General features: G+C 44.8%; 1 protein-coding gene across 20 annotated transcripts in view; it reads left to right on the plus strand.

Annotated features, from left to right (window-relative positions):
* LOC110500439 (rho guanine nucleotide exchange factor 11) overlaps positions 1–19807 on the plus strand; it is a 31615-nt gene extending 11808 nt beyond the window's left edge. For 2 of the 20 annotated variants that reach the window (XM_090214496.1, XM_090214497.1), the window contains 32 exons: positions 2–39; positions 153–248; positions 415–483; positions 586–690; positions 784–882; positions 1157–1199; positions 1319–1415; positions 1596–1718; positions 4949–4972; positions 5342–5471; positions 5771–5864; positions 6054–6083; positions 7336–7465; positions 7576–7779; positions 7951–8001; positions 8095–8243; positions 8603–8743; positions 9070–9146; positions 10159–10284; positions 10369–10486; positions 10709–10857; positions 11260–11335; positions 11581–11763; positions 12058–12139; positions 12295–12375; positions 12515–12573; positions 12711–12881; positions 12991–13224; positions 15207–15302; positions 15603–15934; positions 16123–16303; positions 16455–19807. In XM_090214496.1, coding sequence (XP_090070622.1) covers positions 2–39; positions 153–248; positions 415–483; positions 586–690; positions 784–882; positions 1157–1199; positions 1319–1415; positions 1596–1718; positions 4949–4972; positions 5342–5471; positions 5771–5864; positions 6054–6083; positions 7336–7465; positions 7576–7779; positions 7951–8001; positions 8095–8243; positions 8603–8743; positions 9070–9146; positions 10159–10284; positions 10369–10486; positions 10709–10857; positions 11260–11335; positions 11581–11763; positions 12058–12139; positions 12295–12375; positions 12515–12573; positions 12711–12881; positions 12991–13224; positions 15207–15302; positions 15603–15934; positions 16123–16303; positions 16455–16495 — 3629 coding nt within the window. In that variant the 3' untranslated portion in view covers positions 16496–19807. The remainder of the gene's footprint in view (position 1; positions 40–152; positions 249–414; positions 484–585; positions 691–783; positions 883–1156; positions 1200–1318; positions 1416–1595; positions 1719–4948; positions 4973–5341; positions 5472–5770; positions 5865–6053; positions 6084–7335; positions 7466–7575; positions 7780–7950; positions 8002–8094; positions 8244–8602; positions 8744–9069; positions 9147–10158; positions 10285–10368; positions 10487–10708; positions 10858–11259; positions 11336–11580; positions 11764–12057; positions 12140–12294; positions 12376–12514; positions 12574–12710; positions 12882–12990; positions 13225–15206; positions 15303–15602; positions 15935–16122; positions 16304–16454) is intronic. The other 18 variants (XM_036957849.2, XM_090214501.1, XM_036957851.2 and 15 more) reach the window with 11 other exon arrangements.
* The last annotated feature ends 322 nt before the right edge of the window (positions 19808–20129 follow it).

Consider the following 20129-nt stretch of genomic DNA (forward strand, 5'->3'; position numbering starts at 1 on the left):
GGTCGGTTGTCGGGGGATTCAAGTGAAGGAGACTTTGAGGTAAGTAATGAAGGCGCTCATCCTTTTCTTTAAGACTGATTAGCGAGAGAGAATCCCAGAGAGAGAAAGTTTGAGGAAGAAAGATATGGTCCTTTTCACTCCTCCTCCCTCAGGCCTGTGAGAGCCCCCACTCCTCCCCCTCCACCTCCTCCTTCAGGACCCCCCTCTACCGGAGACAGGGCTCTGACACACACACCTTCTCCGACTCGGTGAGACCAAGCAACACGCGTTGCGCACACACACCGATTCCGTGAGAACACACACACTTGCAGATACCTGTAGTCTACCCTTTGGTGAGGTGAACAATGTCTCCTACACACAAAAACACATGCCAGTTCTATTTGCCTCGTATCATCATGATGTGTCTCTTGTCAGGCTGGGAAGGCTCAGATCATTGGCCCAGAGGAAGAGGAGGAAGAGGACGACAGCTATCCACTCAATGAGGTGAGATGGTCCTCATCAGAAAACATCACTCACCTCATCTAACTACCCTGCGTCTCACGTAGCTATGTTTAACTGTGTTAATCTCCTTCTCCCCCCCCCCAGATGGACGGCCCATTTCAGGACATAGAACTTCTTAAGTCGCGACCGGCCCACATGACCGTGTTCATGAGATACCTCTTCAGCCAGCTACTGGATCCCAACCCGCTGGTCAGTGCTTTGACCTTGAATACTGTTATTTACTGTAGTTTGATATCTTTTACATGGGAATTAATCTAGTGTGTGTGTGTGTCTTTACAACAGCTGTTCTACCTATCGGTGGAGGTCTATCTGGGCTCCAGCCCTAAAGACGCCCGTGCCCTCGCCCCACAGATCTGCTCCCACTTCCTGGACCCTGATGCTGTATGTCTCTCATTGGTTCAATTAATGAATCTCATTCAGTTAGACCAGGGCCTGTAGGTATCAAGCATCTCAAAGTGGGAGTGCTAATTTAGGATCCGTTTGGACTTTTGGATCATAATGAATAAAATACCATGGATCGGGGGGGGGGGCTGATCCTTGTTCCGCCCTGCTACTCACTCAGCCCATCGATTCATCTTGAGAGATTGTAAAGAAATCTTGAACTCGGTTATGTAATGGTTCCTTAAATGTGTTTTTTATTTTTTTTATTTTGCAGCCGTTGAAAATCAGAGTACGAGAAGAATACCTGTCTGATATAGGTAAGTTATTCTCAACATAGGTCAACAGTTGTTACACTGTTTGAGCAATCTGTGCTATGAATGCACTGTGTTGTGTTATTTGGTTAGTCTTACTGTCTGGTGTTGTTGCCCTGTCCCAGAGAGTCGACTCCATGCCCAGGAGGACATCAGAGGACCTCTTTCTGAGCTCCAACAGCAGGTGCTGCCTGACATTCAGGACCAAATACAGGATTACAGGTACTGCCTAGTTGAGTAGTGTGTGTGTGTCCGTGTTGTTTGGAAGGGTGTGTGTATATGAAACCGTAGGTGAGGCTTGTGGTAAAATGCAGAAAATGGCTGTGTGTGTTAATTGTGTTTGTATTGCGTGTGTGTTGTGTTTGTGTAACCTATGTTGTGTGTGTGTGTGTGTGTGTGCAGGAGTAAGCAGATGATGGGTCTGGGTTCTCTGTTTGGAGAGGGAGACCTGCAGCAGCTGGATGGAGACCCAGCCAAGGAGAGGCTAGTGGTGGACAGACAGGTCACTGCTCTCTGGGAAATACTGTGAGTTGGAACGTCTACCGATTTGATATGATACGTAAAGTCTATCTTATAAGGGCCAGGTACTGTGAGTTGGAGTTTGAAGTACTGGATATTCAGTATATACATACAGTGTGGTCTGACATTATTGCCACCCTTGATAAAGAGGAGCAAAAATGACTGTGTAAAAGAAGTCGGCTACTATTGTCTGCTCAAAAGGAGGTTATTTTCTGCTCGCGCGTTCTCATTTCGACGCCAAACCCACCACTGATGTGAGTGGCCAAACAGCTCTATTTTCATGTCATCCGACACTTGTAAGTGGACTTGGATTGGAACCAGTGCTTTGGTTAGATGACATAAAAATGAAGCTCTTTGGCCACGCACACCAGCAATGGGTTCGGCGTCGAAATGAGAACGCGCGAGCAGAAAATAACCTCACGTCTACTGTAAAAAAAAATGGTGGTGGATCTTGGTTTGACCTGTGGTTTGAATTGAAGAGGGCTGTCCATAAGCGCAGACGAAGGATATCAAAGATCGGGAAGGTTTCTGTATGAAGGAATGGTGGAAGATCCCTCCCATTGTGTTCTCCAGCTCATGAAGCATTTTCTAAAAAGTCTGTGTCCTTGCACGGGGAGGTATTGAAAACAGGGATGTCAATCATTTTAGACCCCACTGTATATTAAGTATATGTCAGGGCCACAAGCTTTTCAGGGCCACTTTTTAAATAGCAATATGACTACTATGACTACTGTCACGGTAGGGGATTTTGCTATAGGGACTGTTAACGGTACCCCCGTTGCGAGTGATACAAGTCGTCTCACTCAAGTTCTCATGCCACCCGGCTAACAGGTGACTCACAGGTCCGCCGGACTGACCTGGTTATGTATCCTGCCCGTTTATTCTGAGATTGGCCTTGTGTGATGCCGTCAGGCTTGTTTCGGGATCTTAGATAATATCAATCAGACTTAGAGTACCTCTAGTTTCACTTTCTCTTTCCCTTTGTATGCTCTTACATCTAGACTCACGCAAGCTATACCTTGGTTACGATTTACAGTCTTATGTCCGTCGACTAATACTACTTGAATATTAATATAGAGGATATCTGTTACAATAAAATGATTATTCTGTCCTAACCGTTATTGTCTTTAGTGTAGAAACTAGTCTTGTTTCCCTAGATTGGGAGTGTCAGAGGTGTTCTCTCCCCTAGGGTTTTGGGGCTAGTTTATACTTTTTATTCAATGTTTTGCAATTCACACAGTTCTGCACATTATTACAGTTTCTTTTTTGGTCCTTAATCTATAACATGAACAATCATCAAAACACTTGAACTCTTAATGCCTCATACATGTATTATAACAAGCGGTTAATTACCTTAGCGTAGGCTGACCTGGTTGGTTCCCAAAGAGTATGTTCTTCAACTCACAATATCTCTATAGATTTTATCCAATCACTCAGTATCTGTTCCTCCTACTAGAAGTTTGTACTGTGATTCGCTGAATCTTGTTAAAAGGCTGTGTCAAGATCAAGACCCTTGGTAACACCACTGATGCTGTGTATCTACTCCAGTTACGGGGTGGATTTATTAAGGAGGGTACGGGGTGGATTTATTAAGGAGGGTACGGGGTGGATTTATTAAGGAGGGTACGGGGTGGATTTATTAAGGAGGGTACGGGGTGGATTTATTAAGGAGGGTACGGGGTGGATTTATTAAGGAGGGTACGGGGTGGATTTATTAAGGAGGGTACGGGGTGGATTTATTAAGGAGGGTACGGGGTGGATTTATTAAGGAGGGTACGGGGTAGTTGTCTCTGTTCGTCTCTTTACAAAATCCAGGAATCAAAAGTTACAATTGTTCTAGAGTATGAAAGTCAGATATGACCTTTTGGGATGATGATGAGGATAGTTCAACCTATCACACGCTGCCTGTCAGTGATAAGTCGAGTAGATCTATCATGCCTTTCCATTGTGCGGTGGCAGTGCTACTAGTTTCAGTGCTTCGGGTGGCTGTGTCGTGGGGTGGCAGTGCTACTAGTTTCAGTGCTTCGGGTGGCTGTGTCGTGAGGTGGCAGTGCTACTAGTTTCAGTGCTTCGGGTGGCCGTGTCGTGGGGTGGCAGTGCTACTAGTTTCAGTGCTTCGGGTGGCTGTGTCGTGAGGTGGCAGTGCTACTAGTTTCAGTGCTTCGGGTGGCCGTGTCGTGAGGTGGCAGTGCTACTAGTTTCAGTGCTTCGGGTGGCTGTGTCGTGGGGTGGCAGTGCTACTAGTTTCAGTGCTTCGGGTGGCTGTGTCGTGAGGTGGCAGTGCTACTAGTTTCAGTGCTTCGGGTGGCTGTGTCGTGAGGTGGCAGTGCTACTAGTTTCAGTGCTTCGGGTGGCCGTGTCGTGAGGTGGCAGTGCTACTAGTTTCAGTGCTTCGGGTGGCCGTGTCGTGAGGTGGCAGTGCTACTAGTTTCAGTGCTTCGGGTGGCCGTGTCGTGAGGTGGCAGTGCTACTAGTTTCAGTGCTTCGGGTGGCCGTGTCGTGAGGTGGCAGTGCTACTAGTTTCAGTGCTTCGGGTGGCCGTGTCGTGAGGTGGCAGTGCTATTTTTAGTTGCAGTGCTTCTGGTGGCTGTGTCTATGCATCATCTAAACCCAAATCTTCCATCAAGTTCACCCAGGGTGAGGTGTCCTCAAAGCTTTTTTTTTTTGTGCTCTTGCGTCACTACTATGATAACTTCAAACAATACGAAGGATGATACGTGTTGCGCTTACCTTTTTTCTTCTATTCAATGTCAGCAAAGCACAACAGCAACTACAGTGGGACACACTGTTTGTAACCATCAGAGCACTGAACCTGGCGGTTGCCAAGCAACGAGTCAGCAGTTGTAGCCGCCCTGTGGCCAATAAAACAGTATTGGAGCGCATGACCGTGAGTCCGCCAGCTCAACCTCTCACTGCACCGTACCAAAGGGCAGTGTGTGATCACTGGGAGCTTCAGCAGACTAGCCATGGCTGCCTAGCCACATGATGCTTTAAAACACACCCGCCCACTCCTATCACATGACTCACTGCTAGCAGGTAGACGCTCAACGGGTCGCCTTGATTTTTCTCAGGGAGGATTTTTTTTGGGGATCACCTTGTTTTACTGGGCCGAGACTCTTTGGAAATAATCCCCAGATCTCATAAAAATCTATTTTTTGTATTTTTATTTTGTGTGGAAGGCCAAAAGGACAAGCGATTTAGAATAAGCTAATGGTTGTTTTTCCTGTGTGTTGCAGCTCAAAGCACGAAGAGGAGAGCAGGTAATTAAAGCCGGCGCGAGTGTGTTTGCTGGAGCATGACTGACTCTCAATACTACTCTGTTCGGCATGGAGATGCCTCTACTCAATTCTGTCGTTCTTGCTTTTTTTCGCTCTCCCTTCTTCTCTTCCCATCCCTCTCTCTCTCTCACTCTCTTTTGCTCTCTCTCTACTCCCCTCCCCTTTATTTGTTTATCTTTCTTCTTCCCCTTTCTCCCCCCTACTACCCTTCTACCTTTTTTCTCCCCCTACCTTTTTTTCTCTCTCCTTTTTCCTTTTCTCTCTACCCCCTTCTACCTTTTTTTTCTCTCCTCTCTTTCCCCCTTCTACCTTCTCCCCCTCTTTTTCCTTCCCTCTCCCTCCCCTCTTCAGTTCTCGTCTAGCCTCTGCGGTGCTGCTGTACCTCCGTCACTCAGGCATAAAGCTGAGGGACTCCAGGGTGTTCCCAGGCCTCAGCACTGAGAAGGAGAAGTGGCTCTCCTTCTTTCCCAAGACCAAGAAGGTAAGGAGGGGAGGAGGCAGGACTCTTGTCCTACCACCGACGCATGGATTTGTAATTCTCTTATCAGTCGTATTTATTGAAACATCAAAGCTTTTCGGGCTATTTTGAATTGGCAGAGCATGTAGTCCATAAGCTACAAACCTTGAGGTAATGATCAACCGAGAGGTCTCACGTGTTCGGTCTAATTCCTCTGTCTTACCGTTCATCGTTATAGGGTATGAAACGTTGTGTTGGAGTTTTGCTTCGACGCCAGTTTATCCAATTTTCCACTGGTGTTCTTTTGTTTATGTTTACTACAGCTGAGCAGTTCAAAGAAAGAGAAGGATGGAGAGGACAGGAAGAGAAACCCCATCCTGAAGTATATCGGCAAGCCCAGGAGCACCTCTCAGTCCAGTAAATATATATATATACACACACACACACACTTCTTGTTCTCATCTAACAGTATAATTGAATTCCATTGACCTCATCCTTTGTTTTCAGTCTTATTGATTTGTTTTAGCGCATTTAAAATGATTGATCGAATACTTTTCCATTGTTCTGATTTCATTATTTTTGTTTTGGTTCACTTTGATTTTCCAGCCTTCCATGTCCCCTTGTCTCCCACTGAAGGTATATCATTTATGTATTTTTATTTATCATTTTAGGTCTTTCCTCTTTATTGCATTTTTTTCTTCGGTGTTTTCTAAGCTCATTTTGAAAGCGTTAATATAAAGTGCCTACAGAAAGTATTCACAAAGTATTCACGCTCCTTGACTTTTTCCAAGTGTTGTGCTTACAAAATGGGATTCAAATGGTTCAATTGCCATTTTTTTTTGGGGGGGGGGTCAACATTCTACAAAAAAATACTCTGTCAAAGTGGAAGAAAAATTATAGCATTTGTAAACAAAACAGAATAAAAATAGCATTATCTTGATTACATAAGTGTTCAACCCCCCCTCAGTCAATACGTGTCAGACTCCCCTTTGGCAGCGATTACAGCTGTGAGTTACAGCTGTGAGTCTTTCTGGGTAAGTTAACATTTGCCTTTAAAAAAAAAAAATAATTTCAAATTTCTTCAAGCTCTGTCAAATTGCTTGTTGATCATTGCTAGACAACCATTTTCAGGTCTTGACAGATTTTCAAGCCGATTCAATAATATACTTAATATTTTCTGAAGGCACTGCATAATAACAAATGCCATTTAGCAGACGCTTTTATCCAAAGCGACTTAGTCATGCGTTCATACATAATTTGCTGTTATCGCTTGCTCTCTGTAGTCTAAGCTGGGTATCTGTAAAGCACTTTTTGACAACTGCCGAGTTACACCGAGTGTACAACACATTAACACCTGCTCTTTCCCTAACATAGACCTCCCAGATAAAAGCAATGATCCCTTATTGATGTCGCTTGTTAAATCCACCTTGATCAGTGTCGATGAAGGAGAGGAGACGGGTTAAAGAAGGATTTTTAAGACTCAAGACAATTGAGAGATGGATTGTGTGTGTCCTATTCGCAGGGTGACTGGGCCAAACAAAATATTTAAGTGCCCCTTTGAACGGGGTGTGGTAATAGGTGCACCGGTTTGTGTGAATAACCATATAACATTGCTGGGTTTCCCGTGTGTATCAAGAAAGGTCCACCACCCAAAGGACATCCAGCCAACTTTCCACAACTGTGGGAGGCAATGGGGTCACTGTGGGCCAGCATCCCTTTGGAATGCTTTTGACACCTTGTAGAGTCCATGCACTGACCAATTAAGGCTGTTAGGAAGGTGTTCTTAATGTTTTGTACACTCGGTGTATGTCGTTTTTATACATTTACGTTTGATAGAACATCAATCAATGTGCCTGTTCTCTGTGCGTCTCCTGTCTCCTCTCCTCAGTGCGCCCGGGCAGTGTGAGGAACATCATCCAGCAGTTTGAGAACCACACAGAGATCCCCGGGGAAGAGGGGGCTGAGGGAGACCCTCCGAGACTGTCCTCCAGCAGCCTGGGAGAGGACAGCATGGACAGGTAACAGAGGGAGGGAGGGAGAGAGTGTGTGTGTGTCTCGACCCTTGTGCAAAATTCTTAGTGTGTTCAAACCCGTGCATGTGTTTGATTCGTGTCTCTCCCTCTCTCAGCCCCACGGTGTCGATGCGTCTGGCTCGTAGTGAGTCTCTGAAGGCGCAGGGGGAGGGGCGTCGGCGGGGCGGGTCCTCGGGGGTGGAGACAGTCCCTCGGTCCCGTAGCGACGTGGACATGGAGGACTGTGGAGAGGAGAGTGAAGGGCCGGGCCTGAGACCCTTAAACCACAGCACCTCCTCTGCCTCCAGTAGCTCAGCACGGTGAGACTACAACACACACCCAATCCAAGATCTGGAGCATGCACACTGCTCAAACACACACACCCTTAGAACTATGAATCCCACACTCCTTTGGAACAATGAATCCCACACTCCTAGAGACTGGTTGAGCAGCAGCATTGAATATATAGCAAATCTGTGTGTTCTCCTCAGATCCTGCGAGAACCCCACCCCTCCGTACACCCCTCGGTCTTCCAGAAGAAAGTAAGTCAACCTTACTACTATAATGTGTTAAGCTTTGCTGAGGGACTTGCAAGTGTATTGAATATCTGTGTGCGCGTGCGTATTTGTGTGTAGGAGTGTGGAGTTCCCAGTGGCCTTGCTCCCTGACGCCCCAGCCCTAGAGGAGGACGTGGTGGACAGTCACAACTGGCAGGAGACGGTGGCCCCGCAGGTCCTGGCTACTCTCTGTCCCCGAGAGGTGGACAGACAGGCTGTCATCTACGGTAAAACATATATATATATATATTTTTTTTTAAACACTGATTGACCAGGCTTTGTCTAGAAACAGAGGAATGTGCAAGGCTGAGAGTAACACGTGACATTGCTATACATCTATAACTGGGCCTGTAACCTCTAAAGACCACTGTCTATCAGATTAGTTAACACATGAAATCACCCCATATATATACACACAACACGTAAGCCTTGTCCTCTCTAAAGATGGCTGCGAAAAGCCCAAAGGGATTCTATCAGACACCCGCCTCTATGGGACTGTTATTTCAGAAGGAAATTAGAGGAGAGGGTTATATTTACACCCCTTTTTAAGTCTCGTCTTTCTACCCCCCCCCCCTTCCTTTATCAGAGTTGCTGACGACGGAGGCGTCTCACCTGCGTACACTCAGGGTGTTGGATCAGGTGTTCTTCCAGAAGATGAGGTGTGTTCTGAGCTCTGAAGAGCTGGCCTGCATCTTCCCCAACCTGCCTCAGGTCTACGAGCTCCACGGTCAGTCACTGTGTGTGTCTGTGCGTGTTTCTCCATCCTGCCGATATGTATCCAAGCAATGTGGATTTGAAGTTCTGATAAGGTCACGTCGCATAAAAGGGGTCCTCCCTTTGAGTGGCTTTGCTGTGTAAATGTCATATGTTTAAATGGTTTTAGTTGGTGCAATGTTGAAGCAATGTTGCAGCATTGCCTTTGAGTGGCATTCCGTCTCATTGATGCTTATGCTCAATGTTGATTCAATGTAGTTATTGTTTTTTGGTCAATGTTGCTCCAATGTTGTGTTTTATCAACCTTGCTCCAATGTTGTTGTTGTTGTTGTGTTACAGCGAGTCTGTGCGAAGCCATGAAGAAGAGACGAGAATCTCCCATCGTTCAGGGCATCGGTGACATCATGCTGGCCAGGGTGATTTTAACTAACCATGTCATCCCATCTCGCTCTCGCTCTCTTATATATATATATATACCCCCCCCCCCCAATCTTCGTCAGTGAGATGGAGTGTGTTAATCGAATATCCAGTTCTTACACAAAGTGATTCTTCTCATAGGTTATGGGTAGGATTGCTGGAAACATTCAACTTTTACCAGTCAACTACAAAGGATTTTGGTATCTTCGTTTTTTAAATGTAATTTATCACAAGACCCCTAGTGGCCCTTTTGGGTACCTCATATTATCACCGGTGTCTAACTCTGGCCCTCTGTGTGGTCTTATCACATGTAAAATAGAATCAAATGAATGACAAAGCTGTAGATCGTTATCCTAAATATAAACCAACTTAGTGAATACCGTTGGTGTTTTATATGAGGGTTTCAGCATGAAATATCCTTTTTTATTTTACTATGTGAATATGTATTTGTTGTCAATGTTTTTTTTTGCGACAAACTGGTGGCAGTTGTGGAGAAAGTCAGTAGTTGGAGGAGTTTGAAAATAATGCCATTTTGATGAGATGCTTTTTTTCACTAGTCTTTTTTCCCCCCTCTTGAACCATATGGTCCATCTACTAGAAACTCATGGACAATATGGACATTTTATTTATTTATATATTTTTTAACCTAATCAGTTCTATGATGATGAACATCAGACTTCTCTTTCACTGTTGCTTTTAGCCTAGGCTACTGTTAAGCCAAATACTATCGGATTAGCACCCTGAAATGGCGCGCTGTCTGCGGTTGTGGCACCTAGCATCATTCTGATTGGTCAATAAAGTAGAGCTTTTTGTTTTTCTAAATGTATTTACTGTATGGATATCTGAGGGAGAGAAAATGGCTGATAACTTCAAATGCCCATTCCTAGATTTGAAGACTTTGCTATTGCTAATACCTGCCAAATAGATTTAAATCAGAGAAAGAAAGAAAAAATGTCTAGGGATAATTGTGGTGTATTTTGAATGGGGCGTCGGTGTGTACCTTTCTGGTAGTTTGAGGGCGTGGCGGGGGAGGAGTTTCAGGAGCAGGCGTCCCACCTGTGCAGTCAGCAGTCTCAGGCCCTGGAGCTCATCAAGAACAAGCAGCGCAAAGACCCCCGCTTCGCACACATCATCCAGGTAACGCGCGCGCACACAGTTGCAATGGCTTCTCGGCTCATGGATTGATTTGATTGATGTATTGGTTGATTGATGTGTTAACAGGAGTGTGAGGCCAGTCCTCACTGTAGGAGGCTGCAGCTGAAGGACCTGCTGGTGTCTGAGACGCAGAGACTCACCAAGTACCCTCTGCTACTGGACAACATCCTCAAACACACAGAGGGTAAGTAGGATAGGTTTCTACCACACAGACAGACATCCCAGTGGAGAATGTATGGTGATTTGGAAACCTTGTTTGTTGTGATGAAAGGCTTTCAGTAACTGCTCACTCAAGTAATAGCTAACTAGAAGCAGACAGGTAGCTACTAGCTATTGACTCAAACTTTGGCTATGGTATTTTAGCTTATTTGATGTCACTTGGAATAACGTCCTTCTCTTCCCCTAGCCGGTTCCACAGACCTCCCTCCTCTCCAACAGGCTCAAGCCTGTTGCCGGGGGATATTGCAGGCCGTCAACGAGGTTGTCAGGGAGACGGAACACCGGCAGCGGCTCAACCAATACCAGCGCAGGTTGGACCCCACGCCACAGTTCAAGGTACTGCCCAATTTGATCTTGATAATTTTTCCTTATCCTACATTCCTCTCAAAGTTTAGATTTTTCCTCCAACACATACCCAATGATAAGGTCTACCCAAACGTGCTTCAGTCCAGCTTAAACAAAAAAGGGAATCAGGTGCTCGACTGAGGGACTTGAAAATCCCCAAAACATCCCTTACCCCAGGACAATTCAACGGGCGACCCTCCAGGAGGATAAAGATAAATAGAATAAAGATTTCCGCATAGAGAGAGAATAAAGACTTCCGCGAAGATCTGAAATATTTAGTTGAGTAATTTAACCTGGGTTAAGGAATGTTTTTTTTTTTTTTTTGGACATACCCAACGATATTGTTATGGTGATGCTGATGTCTACCATTTTGTCTTCTGTCTCTCCTCTCAGAGTCTGGACCTGACCAGTAAGAGAATGATCCATGAGGGTCCTCTCACCTGGAAAGTCAGTAAAGACAAAACCTTGGGTAAGAAAAGCCCACCACACCCCACAATGAGTCAAACCTCATACAGTCTCTAGTCAAACCCCCTTGTCATTGTAGTCGACACCTTTAAAAATGTTTTTTTTTTTAATCACTCTAATAAGCCCCACTGGTCTCTTTTGGGTTGCAAACGTTCTACAAACCTTGCATCCATTTCCCATCAGGTTTTTGTTAGCATTGTTCCCGGAAGGTTCTAACCACGTGGTTCTGTTTCTCCCTGCCGCTCCCAGAGATCCAGGCTCTGCTGTTGTCAGACCTTCTGGTGTTGCTCCAGAGAGGTCCAGACGACCGGCTGCTGCTGCGCTGCCCGTCCCGCTTTCTGGGGGGGGGAGGTGGGGGTAGCGGGGATACCAAGGCCTCCTTCAGCCCCGTGGTCCAGCTAGACTCACTGCTGGTGCGCTCTGTGGCAACAGGTAAGAGGTCAGGGGTTATGGGAGGCCGTGTGGAGTAGTCAGTGGTTGGGCTTAGATGTAACCAACCACCAGTTTTCCGTTAATTGTGTAACAACACTGTAATAGACATCTGTAATAGCAGAACGTACGATCTCAATACTTTTGTTTAATGTTGAAATAATGATCATTACATAGTATTCATGGTTGAGTAATGCCTCTTTGATAATGCAGGCCATAATGAGATGCCCAAAAAAACAGTGATTGCTTTTTGAATGATTGACAGCTGTCACTCATCATGTGCCATTCCTTCCTCAGATAACAAGGCCCTGTACGTCATTAGCACAACAGAGCAACAGATATACGAGCTGGTAGCAGGGACGTCCTCAGAGAAAAACATGTGAGCACATCTAGACCAGCTATATCTATACTAGGACTATTATAGTCCACCAGTTTTATACACAAGAGTTGTCATCATTAGCATTTTAACTAATGCATTTTGCTTATCACATGGAAAAGCTTTGGTTCTTAAGTCTTATTTATTTATTTTCACAGCTGGAAGGACCAACTTGAAAAGACCATCTCATTGGCTGCTGGCTCCTCACCTTCGACCAATAACAGATCCACACCTATTTTGTGAGTACCCCTAAGCTGATCTGTTTCTGTCAATTACCATTGAAAAGATGGCATTGTAGTCTATTCACTATGTTGGTCCTAAACAAAACTGCCCAGACTAAATTTTCTCTCTCTCTCACTCACTCACTCACTCACTCAGCTCCCCGAGTCTTGGTAATGCTTCCCCTGTCTCAACTGGCAGCCATGTCTACCAATCAGGTAAGAGAGATTGTGTCAGACAGGGAACATACATATGTTTTGGAGTAGATTGTATTTAGATTGAGTACATTTCTATACAGTAATATTCTGTATCATTCTCTGTCGTTCACCATATTGATTATCTTTAATCTCCCTAGACGACTCGATGACGGAGCAGGCCGTTTCAATGGGGACAAACTCTCCTAACGATGAGGACAATGAGCTCACGCCCACCACACCAACGGCGCAATCAGGGGCTTTCCTCCACAGTGAGGGACGGGACTACGTCAAGAAGCAGATTGGAGTGGCTGAGGCAGCTCTTGAAGACGGTGAGACTGAAAGAGAGACCTTTTGACTTGAACATATACTTTTGCGTCACTAGAATATGTTTGTTTGATAATCAACTGTCAACTTATTAAATTCCTCTTTCTGTCTCAGTGGAGATACTAAAGCGGCTGATTTTCCACAACTTTGAGGAAGTTGGGTGGAGTCACGACTCGGACGGAACGCCCACAAACGAGACAGCCAATGAGAGGAGCCCGCTCAATGACGGACAGAGACTGGCGTCCTCTGAGACTCTTCTCAGTGCCAGTCCCAGCCAATTGGAGGCTGAGCATTCCGAAGCCCCGCCCTCGGAGGTGGGGTCCCCCAGTGTACATGTTGTGAGGAAAGGTAATGGGGACAGAAGGTGTAGACAACAACCTAATAACTTTGGCTGTTTTGGTTAAATGACTGCTTGTTTGTTGGTGCCTACTGTGGTCAAATCAAGTCTGACTCCACTACGGTTGTCCCCGACCCCCCAAAAAATCTTGGGTCAACCTAGTTGTCTGTTCTTTCGACCAATTAATTGGTTGAAATTTTAAAACGTGTATTTTTACATATAGACACAACCTGTGTTTTTTAATCAAATCAACTATATGTACTGAGCTTGTCGGGTGCTTTAAGGACAATTTGATTTAAATAATTAAGACACAAATGACTGGAGGGAGCCAGAGATAAATTTAGCCTAACCAGAAGAAGACAAAAAACAGTCCCCGTCCCCCCCCCCACTGCTGCTGGCTTTCACAGATTCTGCCGTTCACCCTCCTGATAGACTACACTGGGGGTCGGCCAGCTTTTCCATTTGGAGTTGCAATTTATCTTACCATTTCTACTGATGTGCATGGCAGTTCTGATTTTTGCACCTTTTTGTGGAACGGTTTCATTTCCTTTATAATAAACTCTTTGTATCTCTAAATGATCATGTGCTTATAAAAGTAACTTCTATTGACAACTATGTAAAAACAAAAAATGCCTGCATAAAGCCAACAAATAAAAACATTGCAGCCTGCAGGTAGAAAATATCCTGATTTAAAAAAAATATATATATATATATATATTTTTTTTAAATTCTATAACTCACATTGGCTACACATTGCCTGTCAGCAAGGAGCTTGAAACTATTAACTTAGGTCCTGCTTGTGCAAGCAAACTTGCAACATTCTATGAAATATTCTGGGCCCTCAGTGTTTCCCGCCCCAGTGAACTTCAGAAAGACATAGTTGTCGGCTATTTGCGCAAGGGATGAAAAGTTATCAGGTAGGCCTATTTTTATGACGTTTCCACCGAATCAGAGCATTACATCCCCCCCCCTTTTCATGCTGAGTGGTTATCGAAAGGGAGGAAGAGCTGGAAAGGTTTTTCAAATAGGCTACATCGAGGAGCTATTGTCATTCTCAATGGTTGTAAAAACAGACTTTGTTTACTTGCTGTTTTGAGGTAAAGAGAAAAATACTTTGAGAAGTTCTACAGTGGTGGTCAGTTAAAACAATCAGAAGTTCTACAGTGGTGGTCAGTTAAAACAATCAGAAGTTCTACAGTGGTGGTCAGTTAAAACAATCAGAAATACTATCAGATCCCCAATAGGGCACAATTATAGACCTACATTTGTGCGCAGGCCAGGTAGCCTATGCCTTCTTCTGTGTATAATCAGGTGCGTGTCCAAAATGGAACGAAATAAACCAAAACTCACAAGTATAGCCTAGGTAGTGCGGTCCGCAAACAACGTGTCCAGCAACGTGTCCACTCCGACAATGAAAACGGTAAAAAGACTGTAATAATAATGTATTGAATTTATGAACAGAAATGACCATAACCAAACAAACATTGATGGTAATTAACAGTAAATGTACTACTGGTGATGCTGGTTCTCTAACCCCGCGGCCTCCAATGGATTAGTCCACTGAGACAGACGTGAATCAGACGGGTGTCTCGTGCCAGAAAACATAAATATTTTAGACTGCTCGACAGAAAAAAATCTGTCGACCAAATAATCCAACTAAATGGGGTCAGCCGTAGACTCCACTGAATGACCACTGAATGCCTCTAATTGTTTGGTAATACACACTCCTTTCTCTTGGCATGTTCCCGAAGCTCTGTGTGATTTCAATTGGTCGGGTGCACTTCTGATCTTTCTTTCTGCCTCTTTCCACAACTCTGTTTTGCTTTTCGCCTCCTCCTTCTCACGCCCTCGTACAATATCACATCTCCCTCACTTGCACTCAAACTGTCACCCCCATGACACTACCATGCTCCCCTACACATAAATGTATACTGTCTGACACACGCGTGCACACACACACACTCTTTCACGCCATCTGTCCTCTTATGCACAGCTGTGGTTGCGGGCTCTCCTATCCCTGATGACATCAATGGTGTCAACCTCCACTCCGACCAATCACCTGAGCCGAGAGGCGGGGCCAGTGTACGGGGTAATGCTCCAGTAGACAGTCCAGTTGTTCTTTTCAAACCTATCTTCCATTTAGGTCCCTGGCTCTCCTGAGAATGTTTGTGATTACTACACCAGGCTCGCGTCCAGAGAACATTTTAGAAACACAGATTGTTTGGTTCTACCTAAATTTATCCACTCGTTTTTAGTTTTTCCATTTTGAAGCGTTTTCCAATTCATACCTACTGACCAAGCACACCGGCTACATACTATAAGATTTCACAGCTCTACTGTCAATTCACCATGAAGATTGACGATCGCCTTTAATTCCACTGTGCTGTAGGAAACGTGTTCTACCTGGTGATGCCTACAGAGCAGGGAGACGGACTGCTGGATGAGAGTCACACAGATGAGGTCATTGATCCCCCCACCCTGACCTCCACCGAACTTCCTGATCTGGACCAGGAAGTGATGTCATCAAACATTAAGCATCATGAGGAAGAAGGGCAGGTCTCTTCCACCCTGTCTGCTGGCAACCAATTGGAGCCAGGAAATCTGAGGCGGGAGGGAGGGCTTGGCCAATCACAAAAGGTCCTCCAGAGCTATGTGATCAAACACGTGGATGAGATTTTCCACACAATCGAGGAGCTGATGAGCAAGCTGCACCAGCTGAGGGTAAGGCGTTTAAACACACACACACACACACACACACACACACAGATGTGACATGCTATTACATGAGAAACATGAGAATCCACTCACTCACCCACTCACAATTTAGAACCCAGAGTTGAATACACATTTTGACATTATTTCCATGCTATCTATTACTTGTTATTTTCTCCCCCCCATAACCCCAACAGGACATCGAGACAGCTCATCACCAGCTGCTGAAAACACTAAGAGAGCCGCCTGTCAATCAGGAGTCGGATGATCTCCCTCGCAACCAGGAAACCGTCGTCAGGACGCCGTCTCTGGACCGGGACCCAGGGGATGGTGAGTTCAGCGGTCAAGGGTCATTCCCACCATGTGTTGAAAGATATGGTCTGGATACAACCTTTTCACAAAGGCATTTCTCAAACCTTGAAATTCAATGGGGGCAGTTCTTGTTGTTTTTTGTTTGGGTTTAATTCAGTTCTCTGAGTTCTGTTATTGATAAACCTCTCACTCTCTCTGTTTCTATTTGTCCGTCCAGCAGAGCCAGCTAAGCCTGAGATCCTCTCCACTGGATTCTAAAGATGTTATCTCAATGAGGAATTCTTAAGACTCATCCTCAGCCCAATCCTAGCATACACTGCTCGTAGGAGCAGGATCCAGAAAGTACTGTGATGTCTTTGGTGTTGCCCTGGGAGACCAGGAAGTGATGCAGGACTGATGGCCCCGGCCCCCTGACACCGAAGGATCTGCCCCCAACACGGGTTCAGGGTGAACTCTGACCTCTGTGGAGCCAGAGGGAGTCCAGGGACGAGAGAATGGACAGATGAAGGACAAAAAAAGGAAGAGACTGAAAAGTAGAGAACAAGTGATGGAAATGTGTGAAGAAGCAAATAGATCATAATGAAAGTGGAGAGTGGGCAGAATCTAAATTGGCAAGGAATAATGCCATGGATGAGATGTTGGATGGAAGTAAGGTTGGTTACATTTGAAGGAGAAGTTAGTATACTTTGAACGAAGTAGTGATGGTTCAAGGGAGAGAGTTGAGAAGTGACAGGTGAACAGGACAACGTAAGGACCCTAGCACTTTACCCACAATATATCATCTGTCGCGTATACATACTCCACTACGGATTGGATTAGTGAGGGACTGGAAACTGGACAGATCACCGGCTCCATTGTGAGTCAAAGCTGCACCTTGTTTGAGCCAAGATGGTAGTTCGTTACTACTGGTTGCTTTACAGTATGCCTACCGTGGAGGCCAATTGAAGAACGGTGTGTGAGTATGCGTGCACACACACACTGAACCAAAATATAAACGCAACATGCAACAATTTCAAAGATTTTAGTGAGTTACAGTTCATATTAGAATATCAGTCAATTGAAATGAATTCATTAGGCACTAATCTATGGATTTCACATGACTGGGAATACAGATATGCATCTGTTGGTCAAAAAAAACAATCAGTATCTGGTGTGACCACCATTTGCCTCATGCAGCTCAACACATCTCCTTCGCATTGAGTTGATCAGGCTGTTGGTTGTGGCCTGTGGAATGTTGTCCAACTCCTCTACAATGGCTGTGCGAAGTTGCTGGATATTGGCGTGAACTGGAACAAGTTGTCATACACGCTGATCCAGACCATCCCCAACATGCTCATTGGGTGACATGTCTGGTGAGTATGCAGGCCGTGGAAGAACAGAGACATTTTCAGCTTCCAGGAATTGTATACAGATCCTTGCGTCATGGGGCCATGCATTATTATGCTGAAACATGAGGTGATGGCAGATGATGAATGGCACGACAATGGGCCTCAGGATCTCGTCACGGTATCTCTGCATTCAAATTGCCATCGATTAAAATGCAATTGTGTTCGTTGTCCGTAGCATATGCCTGCCCATACCAAAAACCCAACCGCCACCATGGGGCACTCTGTTCACAATGTTGGCATCAGCAAACCGCTCGCCCACATGTCTGCCATCTGCCCGGTACAGTTGAAACTGGGATTCATCCGGGGAGAGCATACTTCTTCAGCTTGCCAGTGGCCATCGAAGGTGAGCATTTGCCCGCTGAAGTCGGTTACGACGCCGAACTGCAGTCAGGTCAAGTCCCTGTTGAGGACCACGAGCATGCAGATGAGCTTCCCTGAGACGGTGATTACACATGATGATCTGCGGTTGGATGTACTGCCAAATTCTCTAAAATGACGTTTGAGGCGGCTTATGGTAGAGAAATTAACATAAAATTATCTGGCAGCATTTCTGGAGGACATTCCTACAGTGAGCATGCCAATTGCACGCTCCTTCAACTTGAGACATTTGTGGCATTGTGTTGTCAAAACTGAAAATTTTAGAGTGGCCTTTTATTGTCTCCAGCACAAGGTGCACCTGTGTAATGATCATGCTGTTTAATCAGCTTCTTGATCTGTGACTCCTGTCAGGTGGATGGATTATCTTGGCAAAGGAGAAATGCTCACTAACATGGATGTAAACACATTTTGTGCCCCAAATTTGAGAGAAATAAGCTTTTTGTGCATTTGGAACATTTCTGGGATTTTTTTATTTCAGCTCATGAAACATGGGACCAACACTTCACATGTTGCGTTTTATATTTTTGTTTATATATGTTCAGGTTTATTTCCCTGGGCCCAGAGGAAGGAATGGGTCATAAAGAGTAAAGATATCAACATACACAAGCATCATTCATCCATAATATTCTTCATGTTATGAGAAACGTACGTTTCGTAATCACACATGAAGAAAGAGGTGTGTTTTTGTTTTGGGAAAACCAAGATGGTGGCCGGTCGGGTCAGTCAGTCCTGTGTCTCTGTACAGCTGCTATGCTACAGGATGGGTTGTCTGTAGCGGCGACATATTAAGGGTTACAACACTAGTACTGCACTGTTCTCTACTGAATGGCTGTCGTCTTCTGCACCACTACTCCTAGACATACAGGGATCACTACTACGAAAAAGGAAACCTGTTCAATGAATACCCAGATGTCTAACAAGTTGTCATTTTTTTTTCCCCTAAAGAATGCTCTACTGTATTGGGTGTGTACAATACTGTGAATTCCCCTCTTCCCTACTATACCGTGAGTAGTATTTACCGTATTGTCACACCAAAACATGAAGGGATGGTTGTTTATACCAAGTAGCATACGTTTGAACTGAGAGACCCTCGGCACAGACATGTATTTATTGGGAGAGGAAGTCTGTTAACCCTATGTAATCCCTTGTTCAAGTGTGTAATCAGCAGCATACAATGTGTGTGTGTGTGTGTGACACCACAGTGTGTAATGGGATATCTGAGGGGATGCAGTGTTTTCAGTTTAACTTGGCATGGTGGACAATTCCAGACTATTTTCTCATACATTTTCTTACTTTCTAACTTTTCTATTCGTTTATCTCTCCATTCACTTACCCTTTTGAGAAGCCTTTTTTTCAGTCTCCATCTTTGTACTTTCTACCTCTTCTTTTTAGCGTCTTTTAAGCTTTTTCGTACTGGGGTTCGTCTGTCAGAAGTCTGAGTTTGTGTACGCACCTCGCTCATACAGAGGTTAGAACGGATGTTTCTTCCCTTTGTCAAACGTTGCACAGCAAACTGCTGCACAGTGCAAACTACTGTATGCATACAGAGGTCTTTAACGATCCTTTCTCTTGTTTAAATCTTGTTCACTCATGTAATATAGAAATCACAACCTTGTTTTATATGTGAATCTTTTTTTTTCTGTAAAGCCTTAGTCCTTTCTTTTGATTAGATTTTTGTAGATTCGATCAAAACAAGATGTAAGTTATTTTCTCTCCCCTGTTTTTTAGAAAAAGGTGAGATTGTTAGCTGCACAGAAGGAAAATGAACATGTGTTTTGTGACATTAAAAATAACTGTTTTGAAAGTCCTGGACCGGAACTTGAGTCCTAACTCTTCCTGGCTGATGTGAAAACGAAACTTATTCTGCCTTGAACATATATAGATCCAGACCAAATGCAGCTACCCCAAAGCATATTTATTCATACATTTTATATCCAATATTGAGTCTACAGAAATATCGGGCTTATTTCGCTCGAGCTCAATGCCCGTATTGAAGTCGACCACTTTGAGGAGAAACGTCCAGGTAGAGATCACAGTGAGCGGCAGCCCTAGTAACTAACTGGTGTGACCTGGAAAAACCTGCCCCCGAACCGAGTGAGGCGGAGGACATTCGTTTAGCGGCCTAC

Source organism: Oncorhynchus mykiss, chromosome 21, assembly GCF_057628025.1.
Source record: "Oncorhynchus mykiss isolate SJ-2025 chromosome 21, ASM5762802v1, whole genome shotgun sequence".
Classification (NCBI taxonomy): domain Eukaryota; kingdom Metazoa; phylum Chordata; class Actinopteri; order Salmoniformes; family Salmonidae; genus Oncorhynchus; species Oncorhynchus mykiss.